General features: G+C 53.9%; 1 protein-coding gene across 1 annotated transcript in view; it reads right to left on the bottom strand.

The window, feature by feature from the left end:
* Positions 1–7,981: 7,981 nt before the first annotated feature.
* The window catches only part of YY1 (YY1 transcription factor), a 28,967-nt gene continuing 24,605 nt past the window's right edge, over positions 7,982–12,343 (bottom strand). Inside the window, exons 3-5 of the mRNA XM_027572603.2 lie at positions 12,034–12,094; positions 10,209–10,367; positions 7,982–9,150 (exon numbers count right to left, since the gene is read on the bottom strand). Coding sequence (XP_027428404.1) covers positions 8,968–9,150; positions 10,209–10,367; positions 12,034–12,094 — 403 coding nt within the window. The 3' untranslated portion in view covers positions 7,982–8,967. The remainder of the gene's footprint in view (positions 9,151–10,208; positions 10,368–12,033; positions 12,095–12,343) is intronic.

Consider the following 12,343-nt stretch of genomic DNA (forward strand, 5'->3'; position numbering starts at 1 on the left):
TGTGTGTGTGTGTGTGTGTGTGTGTGTGTGTGTGTGTGTGTGTGTGTGTGTGTGTGTGTGTGTGTGTGTGTGTGTGTGTGTGTGTGTGTGTGTGTGTGTGTGTGTGTGTGTGTGTGTGTGTGTGTGTGTGTGTGTGTGTGTGTGTGTGTGTGTGTGTGTGTGTGTACACCAAAGGGCATCTCAAGGTTGGGAAGGGAAGGCTCCAGCACAAGCAGGCAGGAGCGCGCAGGAAGGAACAGTGATGGATGAAGCCCCCATGGCAGTTTGAGGGAAACTGAGTCAACAGACAATAGTCAACAGTCAACTGTCCTCCCCAGATTTCTCCAGTGCTGGAGGCCAGCGCGCACACACAGGCACTGACTGCTTTTTTCCCTTTCTCTCCCTCTGGGCCCCCGGTGCAAGGAATGGCTATAGTGGCGTCCCTCTCCCCGCTCCCCTCACTGGCTGCTTCCACGGGGCTGTTCAGCGGCACTCGTAAATCAAGAGCCCCTCGTCCGTCCCCGGGTGGGCCCCTCTGAGCCACCGGGTCAGCCCGGGCTCGCCCCCTCGACTCCTGTGGTCCCCTGTGGTCCGCTCGCCAAGTTCTGTGGCTGCAGGGGCGGCAGCCTGGAGCGACAGTTCAGGCACTAGAGGGGCAGGAAACTTGGACAGGCCCGGGCCCCAGCCTGGGTGCTCCTTGGTCTCCGCTCCCTTTCGGCAGTGGCCCCCTACGCTGACCTCCCTGACACCCACCCACCCTGGGGGCGGGGGAGGCTGGTGCCGGTGTCCACTGTGTCCTGGGCACACCGGAGAAGGGGCAGTGGCTGCTGGGAGCCCAGCTTGCGGGGGACACTGGCTCCAACCCTGGCCCGGCCACACTGTCCCGGGGCTAGCTGACAGCACTCGGGCTGTGATGATCAGTCTTCCTCCAAGGAAGCCCCCCGAGGGCAAGGCCATGGTGCTTCCATGAAGTTTCCGGGAAGAGTACGCGCTGCCAAATGGGAAGCCTGGCAGGAAATGTCTGCGGTGCCAAGCTGGGTCTCATCCCCTGAGCTCCCTCCCTGTGTCACCACCATGTGGCTCTCAAGGGTGGCAGGCTCCCTGGCCTGGTGAGCAGACCCTGAAAGCTTCCCTGGGGGCATCCAGGCAGGTTTGGGCGGCAGAGTGAGCAGGACTAATACCCGAGAGTACGGCGGCGGGGCAGGCCACGAGGACAGGCCCCTTGGGAATTCCGGTTGGCCTGTCCCCATGGATGGTGGGAACATTCACTACGATGGGGACACAGGACAGGGAGCAGACATGGGGGTACCCGCTGGGCCTCCGGGTGTGAAGAACGTGTTGAGTGAATGTGTGAGTGGGTGGGTGCATGAGGGCAGAGGCTGCTGGGTCCACGGCCAGGTGGGGTTCTGCCAGGGGAGCCAGAGGGGCAAGGGGAGGCGAGAAGGTAGGGGGGAGTGAAGCCAGGACATGGGGCTTGGAGCGGAGGGTGGTGGAGACCTCTTAGGCTGGGGACGCCCAGGTTGAGACTGCGGTGAGACCCTGGGGAAGCAGGAGGGGCAGAGAGCAGGACCCCAGGACGGAGACTAGAGTGGGCAGGTGTCAGGGAAGACAAGGTCTGGGAGCCCCTATGGCAGTGGCAGGCTAGGGTCACCATAAGGAGGCCAAGAAAAGCCGGGCCAGATGGAGATGGACCACCCCTGGGGACTAACGGGTGGGGGCCAGTGACCGGGCATTAGAACCGGGTGACGGCAGCAGCGCGGCGTGTGGAAGAGCAGGTGAGACGCGAGTGGAAGTGGTCTGCTGCGGGGTAACCTTGGCCCGCCGCCGCCGCCTGCGGCACGGAGGGTGGAGAGCTTCCCGCCCCTTCCTCCCAAACCAGCACACTGAAGCCCCCTGGCCCGGGCCGCTCCTCTCCCACTTCACCCAGGACAGGCGTGGTCGGCCACGGGGGACCTCTGTTCGCCCTGCCCCACCTCCGGGGGAGCCACCCCCTCCGCGGCCTGGGGGGTGCACCCGGAGCCCTCCTGGAACGGCTCCCCTGCCCTCCGGCCTCTCCCGGCGGCCGCTGGCTGGCAGCAGGAGCCTCGGCCTCCCGAACTCTCGCGGCCCGGGCTACCCTCCCACGCCGCCCTAGGAAACAAGCCTCCCAGCCCGTGCGGGGGAGGATGAAGCCCCTGGGACCCAAGGTCATCCGCACGCGGGCCTGCGCCCCACCCACCAGCCGTGCTCCGGCCCCCGGCAAGCTCAGCGGCGGGCGACGCCGCGCGGGAGGGGCCCCTCGGCGTCCCCGCCCCAGCCGGCTCCGGAAGTCGCCCGGCGTCCCCAGGAGGGCCGGCTTTCCGGGGGTCCCGGCTGCCGGCCGCGCGCACGCGCACGCGCACCTGCCCCTCCACCCCCGCCCCGCGCGGCTCCGGAGCGGCCGGGCGCAGCGCCCCCCCCGCGGCCGGAGGTGGAGGCGCACAACTACGGAACCCTCAGGCCCCGCGCGGCCCCGGGAAGGGAGGGCAGGACAGGGGCGAGGACTTTGTCTCGCGAGGCGTGGGAGGACAGGCAGGAGCCACCGCCGGGGCTGGAGACTCACGGGGCCTCGAGCCAGGTCTACCAGCAGCTGGGCGCAAGCGTCCCCCGGGCCCGCCCTGCCAGGTGTAATGCAAGTTTCCCCTCAGCACCGAAAACGCAGCCTGACACACAATTCGCTCTGAACGAACGAGCCAACCCGGGAATTCAGGGACAGGGGAAGGCTCGGGAATGGAAACGTGCGGGGGAAGGGGAGGAGATGGAGAGGTTGAAGTGGGTCGGGGCTGGGGCTTAGCTCTGACGGTAGGTGAAAGCTTTGGCTTTTATTCTGCAGGGTGCAGGTGGGGCGGTGAGCGAGCCAGCTAGGAGACTGGCACAGCACAGTGACCGCAGGAAGCTGGAGGGGAGCAGCTGGGGCCAGAACAAGGGGTTGAGGCCCACTGACCGTGGGCAGCCCCGGGAGCCAGCTTCCAAGGCCAGCGATGCACTGTTCTAAGACTCGGGGTGGGGGAGGGCAGAGTCCGGCTCCAGAAACAGGGACCCGCCTTCTCCCTAAGGTGTCCGAGGGGCCAGTGCTGCAGAACTCCCCGGCCTAGCAGCAGTTTGGAGGAGTACATGCAACCGTGGCTCACAATGCCCAGCATGGTCCTGGGCACAGTAGGTTCGCAACAGGTTGCCGCAGGCAGCTGGAGAGCAAAGGAGGGACCCTGGCTTCATTGTTATCTGGCGGCACCCACAAAAGCAAGTCCAGGGACCCTCGATGACCTCCGTTCCTTTCTATCTAAAATCTGAAGACACACACACGACTTTTCACCACGGCCACCCCTCAGCTCAGCTCTCTACCTCGAGCCTTCACTCAGCAGTTCTGGGCCTTACGTGGGCCTGGGAGCTGCCACTTCCACAGCACTGTCAGCAGCCCCTTCTGTCATTAGCAAAAAGAAGGGAAAGTCACACGAATTAAGGAGAGTTAAGACTAAACCTCCTGGTGCAATACCTCGGACACCAGGGCCCAGCCAGGGGAGAGCAAGACCCCTCTCTGCATTTTGCTTTTGGCCAAATCCTAACTAGCTCTCGGTACAGTTCATCCAGCTTGTTAAGTCTATCCCCAGTAGTGAGTTCTTTCTGGCACCAGCGTTCCCAGAACGAACGCTGGGGGTCCGTGGGCCCCAACACATGGGCATTTCTTTTGGCTGTGCCTTCCGAAAGTGGGTGAGGTCCTCGTTAAAGCTCTGGCCTGCTAGCCCATCTTGCAGCTGAGAGGTGAAGGAAGCATTTCTGGCTGGGGTGAGTGGAGTCCCGCGAGCTTCCATTCCTGTGCCAGAAGGGGACCCGCGGGGAGCTGCCCCAGGCCCGGCTGGCTGTGTAACCAGACTCCGCAAGAGGCGGCGTGGAAGACTGAGGGACAAACAGGAACCACAGGCGTTCAAAAGCTTAACAACATTATGCGTTTATTATACTTTAGAAGCCAGGTTACACATGCGTGGTGCTTCAAACGGAGTTATCGTTAAATGTTTTTCTGGATGCAAAGCCATCTGATGCTTGATGCGGATGCCTTAAATACTATAATATTTCTGCATCTATGACCTATGAGCTAAGGAAAAAACCAAGGACGACAATTCCAGAAATGGCAAAGAACATTTAAGAAAAGATGTACATGAGACACAATGCTAAGTCCTTGAGTCAGGGCCTACAGAAGTTACCAGGAAGTGGAAAAAAAACAGAATTGTTCTGTGAAAATGGCTTGACCAATCACCATCTGTAGGTAACAGAGCCTCGTAACAGTTATGGATGTTGTAGAAAAAAAAGGTTATTCTGTTTGGTACTGATGCCCTTTCCCCTCCACTCCATATGCAGACGTTGTGCGGCCCCCAGACAGCGGCAAAGCAACCGCCCCCGTCCCTGCAACACCCCGACGCTGTCTCTTATGGCATCTGAGGGTCTTGAAGGAAAAGCAGTTTGATCAAACTTGCCACTTTGTGGAAAATCAATCACTGTGACTTGGATGAACGTGATACTACCACACACTCCCCCTCTGCAGACTCCCAGAACGCTGGTCAGAAACGTGGGGAGCGGGGGGCCTGGCCTGCAGTAAGCTCGATTTGCCTGCTGACCTAAACTAATGCCCAGGTGCACGTTCAACATTCCCTTCCAGTTCTGATAAGGCGACCGGAGAAAGTGTCAAGAGTACGCCACCCACCCCGCCCACGTCTCCACACGGTTCCAGCTTAGACATCCTCTCCAACGCCCTGCTAATCGCTCTGGCCTGGAGAGGATGGAGGCAGCCTTCCAGCCACGGATACTCCCACTTCGCCACTTGTGGGGCGCCTGGCCTCCTTCTAGAAGCCCGATGCCGCGGCTCTAAAGGGCCTGCACTCACATCGTCTTCATGCAACCAGGGAACCTAAGCACAACATGAGCAGTAACCAAGTTGGCCAAGGCCAGTAAGTTAGGGTGCAGGAGACCTAGCCAGACATTCAGCTGCGTCTGCGCAGGCGAGAGGGATTCTGAAGGTGCCGAGGACCTTCTGTAAAAGTCCAAGTGCAGGCTATGGCGTGCATGACCGGAGCTGCAAGGAAGCAGAGCTTGGAGTTCTGGTGGCACGCACCTGCCATCACCTGCTGGACTTCCACTAATGCCAATGAGAGCCGGGACACGGGCTACAAAGTCACGCAAGCACCCGGGGTGTGGGGCCATCCAGGGACAGGCAGGCCGCTGGCTTCCATGGGCCAGTAGAACAGCTAAGGAGGAAGCCTCAGGGCGGGGTTAGGGCATGAAGGGGACGCCTGTGAACAGCTTCTGCTCTCCCACTATACTGACCTCTTGGGATCCTTGCTCTTGCTGGTGGTCAGATGTCCAGAAAATAGAAGGAACATAAGGAATCCAAGATTCACAACACGGCTTTCCTGAGCCCTGCTGATCCCAGGCCACACAGGAGTCAGACAAGAAGCCATCAATTCTCTCTGCCTGCAGTGCCGGGTAGAATCATCAGGTTTCCAACTCAAAAATGTGGGAGGGAACCAGGTGTTCCGGCGCCATGGACATAAACTGCGAGGTGTGTGAGGGTAGCTAGGTTTTGCTGGGCAGGGCGGGGGCAGCAGCAGGGCGGGGGCAGCAGCAGGGCGGGGGCAGCAGTGACCCCCCCCCGGCCCCCCCCCCCACCGCACTGCGGCGACCACTCAGGCAGCCCGCCGAGTCTTTCTGGGTTCTCGCTGAATGGAAGGGACTCCCTCTCCTCTATCTGTGAAGAAACCATCTAGAACACCGCTTGGAAACGCTGGTAGGCATCGAGATACCACTCTGTCAAAGGGCCTTGCTTGACTCAAATTCAGCAAAGTAAGTGACATTTAAAAGAACCTGCACATGAAAACCAAACGGAGGAAAAAGTCTTGATTCTCCTCAAATCCTCAGGCCTTGAATCTAGGCACAGCACACAAACACCATATGAAACCAACAGCGTGAGTTCAGTGTCACCTTGGAAAATAAATGTCACTCTGGGGTGACAGTTCTTTATACAAATATTATGCTTCCCCCTAAACCCCCACTACCAAAAAAGGGGGTAAAATAATAAGAAATCCAAAAATAGAAAACAACATCTTGTTAAATGTAAACTTATCCTCTGGAGCTTTTATATTACATATGCTAGAAACATGCATTTATTTCAGTTCGGATGTAAGAAAATATGTCTGTCAGTATTACTTATAAATCAGGTTAATCCTCAAGACAAAGGACTCACTGTTAGAACACCACTTCAAACTGCAGTAAATTACATCTTCAGCAAAATTATAAATTCTAGCCACAAGCACGACGGGTTTCGGTTACAGCCAATGAGGACAACGGCTCGTCTTTCACTGCCGCTCCCTGAGGAGCTTCCTACACTACTGGGAATGGAGAGTGCCCCGCCAACCGGGAACCTGGGACATTCCACCACCTTCAAGTCCCCACGTCAATTCCTATCAAGAGATGAACTCTGCAGACCATGAGAGACACATGGACACAGGGGCCTGGGGAGCGACAGCTGTTCCCCTCAGAGACAGAGGGAGGGGTGGAAGAGATGACCAAGGCATCCCCCAAGGGATCAAGGCACGGGGGGGTGGGGGGGGCCTCGCTCCACACGGGAGCCTGGCTTCTCTGTAGCTCACGGTGTGGCTCTGCGGGTCCTGCTGGCGACACCTCCCCACGGCACAAGTTGGCCTGGCCATGGGCCCCTGGGCACGGATCCCGGGGACAGCGCCGGGCCCGGGCTCCCGTGTGGCAGTGCTGGGCGCGGGTGGCGCGGCCCCGGACTCCTAAGGCGGCCATCGCCCAGAGACTGCTCACCTGGTGGGGAGGGGAGGTAGGGGTGCTCACGCCAGGGGCGTTGGGGGAGGCCTCCGCCCCAGGTCTAGTCAGAGAAGCACACGTTGGCGCTGGGGCACGCAGCTTCGATGGGCCTCCGCCGCCGGCTTACCTCTCTCCTGCCTGCCAGATACAGCAAAGCCGGGCTTATCCCGAGAACAGCTGGGGTCTTCTGATTAACTCAGTTCCATCAAACTACCCAATGGATACCAGATTCTGAACAAATAAGAAAAAGTGTCTCAAGTTAAATTTGTCATTTAGGACTCAGAAGGCACTTCAAAATTCCGGAGAGCCACAGGGTCCCTGTTATTAGGCCACCAATCCTCCTGTACGGGACCGACGGAGAAGCTGTGAGACACAGGGCTGCATTCTGACCCGATGGTGTCCTGGACATGTGGCACACAAATCTCAGACAGTAGCTAGCTCGTCACCGGCCCCGCAGAGTCAAGCACGCAAGCACACACGGCATGTCTGCGCTCTGAATAAGTGGGATTTTTGCTGTATCATGGCAGTTTATAAAATAGTCTCATGAGTGTGATATCGGACTCTAAGTAAAATGCAAAAATTATAATCTTACACTTAGGAGGTCACAATGTGAGAGGTAAAGTACTCACTGAGTACAGTATTCTTCATCATCAAATCACCCTGCCGGTCTGTGCTCGGTATCCGGTGAGAAGCAGGAAAATGAAGCCACCGGCATGCAGCTGCTACATGGGCCAGCCCTGAAAGACTCCGCTAGATGGAGGAACCAAGGCTCTCCGACCAACAGCCAGGAAGAACCCTAAGCGCTTCCCATCAGGCCAGCCAAGGACCCGCTGGAGCCGCCGTGAAGGCAGCCTGTGCCGGCAAGTGCCCTCGGGTCTCCCCTCTGCTCGCGCCCCGTCCAGGTGACAGCTTACCTTGAGAGCACACACACAGGCCGGGGCACAACTGCTCCAGTCACACTTTTGGGGGGGCGGGGGGGCGGGGGGGAAGGGGGGGAGCTAACATCAAAATCCTATCACCAACGGGCCTGGTTTGGGGTACTCTGAGGTAGTTCCTTAACTTGGGATGCCTGTCACCTACTCTCTCCCAGAATTCAGCACGCGTAGGAAGTCCTGAAATATCTATGCACCGCTGCAATCACAAGTCACTGTAGTTGAGTGCAAAATAAAGGAAACTTGAGTTGCTTTATTTAGCTTCCAATTTCTGGGAGGCTCGAGAATTATAATTATTCTGGACAACAAAAGGAAATAAGACTGTGCTTACAGATCTTTTTCTGCCATATTCTTTCTGTAGGATTGCTGTTTTATTGTTGCCCTTTTCTGTTACACGGGGTGTACACGTCAGGTGGTAAAAGGTACAAGACATTCTACAACTGAGCACCACTTTCTGTAACTGAACAGGCAAAGAAATTACACTGAACATCAGCATCTGGCAGTATTTTTCGGAAAAAAAAAGTGACTAAAATGGGTTTAAATTGATTAACACTATTAAATCACATCTAATATTTGATACTACATGATTCAATACAGCTATACGATACAATTATACAAAATGTGTTAACATCAAAGAATACAACCAAAATTAAGATAGCAAACAAAACCTATATAACTTTTTTTTACAGGAAAATACTTTTGAAGTATGCATGTAACTGCCCATTCTTTTAAAGAAAATCTACTGCAAGCAAAGTTATCAACCTCCAGAAAAATCACACATAGCATTACTAAGCATATCCCCAAAAAGTGTACAATATGCACACTTGGAAAATACAAAATTAAAAAAATTGTAAGCAACAGGTGAGCTTCATATTTATAAGAATGTGAAAAGAAGTCCCATTTTTAGCACTGTTGTATAAAGAATTGTCTTTTGATGCGAAGTTCATGAATTGTCCTCCTGTTGGGACCACACTTTACAAAAACACCGTGTTTTTGAAACGAGATTACAGAGCAAGATAGAGCATCTTAGCAATGTCATCTTATTAAAGTTTTTTTTTTAAATTTTTACTACTTTATCAAAACATGTCCCTTAGGTGTGTAGGATTCATTTTTAAAATTCTTTCCTAGAAACAATATACAAAGGAGAGGCCTATTTATTCCCAATCACACTCCTGGAAGATGCTCCCCGGGGTCGAGAAGGGTCTTCTCCATCTTCTTCTCACTGGTTGTTTTTGGCCTTAGCGTGTGTTAAGATGTGAGATTTCAGGTTAGTTGACTGAGCAAACTTCTTATTACAGCCGTCGAAGGGGCACACATAGGGCCTGTCTCCGGTATGGATTCGCACGTGTGTGCGCAAATTGAAGTCCAGTGAAAAGCGTTTCCCGCAGCCTTCGAATGTGCACTGTCGAGGAAAGACCAGAGATGACCCAGCTCAGTGACTGTGCCGGGGCCAAGAGGGCGGGGCGGCGGGCGGCGTGGTGCACGGCCCGCCTCTTGGGCCACACACCTCGTCCTCCACGCTCTGGGGAAACGCGCCGGTCCCGGGCCCAGTCCCACCCCAGGACGAACAGGCACGGGGCTCGAACTCTGCATGCGGACCACTCCGAAACCCAGGCACAGCTCTCAGGAATTATTTTAAATACGGAGTAAGAGACACACTTGGCAAAACACCAAGAATCTTCCTCGGGATCATGTTATGGTCTTAGTACTTATGTCAATGCTTCAAATAATGAAATACAATCGATTAGGAAGGTTTCTGGTGTCAGGTTATCAAAAAGAACCGTGTTAAATCGAGAGCTGCGGGGCGCCTGGGTGGCTCAGTTGGTTGAGCGACTGCCTTCGGCTCAGGTCATGATCCTGGAGTCCCGGGATCGAGTCCCGCATCGGGCTCCCTGCTTAGCGAGGAGCCTGCTTCTTCCTCTAACCCTCCCACCTCTCATGTGCTCTCTCTCTCTCATTCTCGCTCTCTCAAATAAATAAATCTTTAAAAAAAAAAATTGAGAGCTGCATTGCTAGTTCGTTCACTTGCGATGGGTTTCTAAAAACAAGACAAAACATCGCCTATACTTATTCCATTCGGTAAAATTTTGGAAGTTCCCCCGTCAATTAGTAATTCAATATACTGCCATCAACTACCGAAAATAAACTGCTTCAATCCCACAGTGAATGCACTAGAAATGCAGTTTTAGGCTTGCTGTTGAGCAATCCAGTTTTCCTCCTGATACAAAGTACACCCCATCAACACCCCGATACACCCTGTCCCCCCGTCTCTAGGACCGGAGACGCTGCACACGGGGAAAGCCAAGTGCTGCGGCAGCCCTTGCGGCCTCGCCAACGGGACACCGTTTGGGTTTCTCCCTAAGGAGCGCTGAGAGCCCCGTCTCTCCGGCCCTCCAGTGCCCATAGCCCCGCCTACACTTGCCAGGTGGTGTGTGGAGGGGGAGAAGGGACGAGCTCTACCTGAAAGGGCTTCTCTCCAGTATGAACCAGTTGGTGTCGTTTTAGTTTTGAGCTCTCAACAAAAGCTTTGCCACACTCTGCACAGACGTGGACTCGGGGGCCGTGGGTGTGCAGGTGCTTTCGCATGGCAGAGTTATCCCTGAACATCTTTGTGCAGCCCTTCAAACAGAGAGAGAAGCTTAGTGGTTCTCACTGCAAAGTGTTACAAAGAATTCAACCACTTAAAACAACAGCCTTCACTGACCCAAGAAACAAAACCGCCCCCGGTCCCCCCGCCACTTACGTTTTACTCATTATCACAGTAGAAATATTAAATGACTTAAGACAAAAACCACACAGCTGGAAAAGGCCTTCTCATTTAATGCAAACCCTCGTGTTACAGATCAGGAAACTGAGGCTCAGAGATGTCTTTAAGGAGACTTGCCCAAGGTCACACTGCTCGTAGGAGCCGAGCTGGGGGTAGAACCCAGCAGCCTGGATTCCAGCCACACCACAGCTGCCTCACCCAACTCTGTGCCCAGCTGAAGTAGCAGAAGCCCTGGTAAACAAATGGGGTTGAAAGGCGAGCAGTCCACCACTACCTTTGGTGGGCCCCATATTCTGGGCTGCAAGAATGGGCTGTCACTCTCCATCGCCTACTGTTCCCTCTTCTCTCTTTGCCTCTTTCCCCTTCTTGACAGAGAAAGAAGCAAGAGGGTCTCCAAGGAATGGCAACTACAGAAGAAATTGATTTTGTGAGACACCAGGAAAGGAAGCAGGCACACGGACGCTGGAGCGGGGAGGGGGCGTGGACGGGCGTGCACCGCTCAGGACAAGCATGGCCTTCCCAACTTCTTCTGCAGTTGCTGTCCAGGGGTAGGGCGAGTGGAGGAGGAGCGGACAGGACGACAGCCTCACAGGCACGAGGGAGGGGGAGCCACGGCTTTGGCTCCTTGACCCCGGGCGGTGTTTCCATTTAGCAAATGGAGTTTTTTTAAAAAATGTAAATTTGGGGAAGAAGTACACAGAGAAGCTAGAGGGAGGACAGACACTTAGGGCCTAACTGTTTTCAAATGCTTCTTTACATGTTGGCCCCCAAAGGAACTTGTTTTACATCTCAAAATCACCATTCACTAAGTGTGCTGAAAAACCAAAGAACCTGTGAGTGGTCATTAGAAGGACATCGCCAAATGAAACTCATCCTTCTTCAATTACTGATTTTTAAAAATTCTTTACCCCATTAAAACTTTCTCCCCGCCTCCGTGATACTTCTTTTTCTGTTAAGTTTTACATCCATCCAACTAAGTGTGAAACAGACCCAACCAACACCTCAAAGTACTTTTTAGGTGATCCTTTCCTTTGGAAGACTAGCCACATTTGAAAACAATTAAGCACCCCTCTAGTAACACACAGTTAACAGGGCAAATTAAGAAAATTGTGAGAGAGATGTAGTTTTATTAAGCTTACTTTAGCAGCATCCAAAATAATTTCCAAATTTCCATAACGAGCTTTCAGCCCCACAAAGGTCCATGGGTGAGACACAACCCAATGTCTCAAGATTGACTTGTTCATGATCCAAAAGGAAGAAATAAAATCCTAACATTGTATGTTCAATATACAGTAAGAGCAAAAACACTGGCGCCTTACAGTAGCCCCGTTAACAGTATTTAAATTTAAGTGGCCTTTACTGAACAACAAAACCCACCACAAATATAGCCTCTTGAATTTAGAAAACAAAGACTTTTGTTCCTCAATTATTAGATGGAAATAAAAGTGCAGATTGCTTACGAGCTCTCTAAATCTTCATTGGCAGTTTAACAAACACTGTTCCCCTAGCATTACTTACTTTATGAGGGCAAGCTATTGTTCTTGGAGCATCATCTTCTTTAATTTTTCTTGGCTTCATTCTTACCAAAAAGAAAAAAAAAAAAAAGAAGAGAGAGAGAGAGAGATTTGTAGGAGTGGGTAGACTCATCTGGCATAAATCATATAGTCCCTACAATGTTTTCCTTACAGATACAAACAACTACGGTTATAGGTGGCGCCCAGGAGGGAAAGGATGCCACCACATTCCCCGAGTACCCATGACTGGGAAGCACCCTTCCCATTTCACAGGTGTGGGTGCTGGTGCTCACAGAGCCCGAGTCGCTGCCATG

Source organism: Zalophus californianus, chromosome 6 (assembly GCF_009762305.2).
Source record: "Zalophus californianus isolate mZalCal1 chromosome 6, mZalCal1.pri.v2, whole genome shotgun sequence".
Lineage (NCBI taxonomy): Eukaryota > Metazoa > Chordata > Mammalia > Carnivora > Otariidae > Zalophus > Zalophus californianus.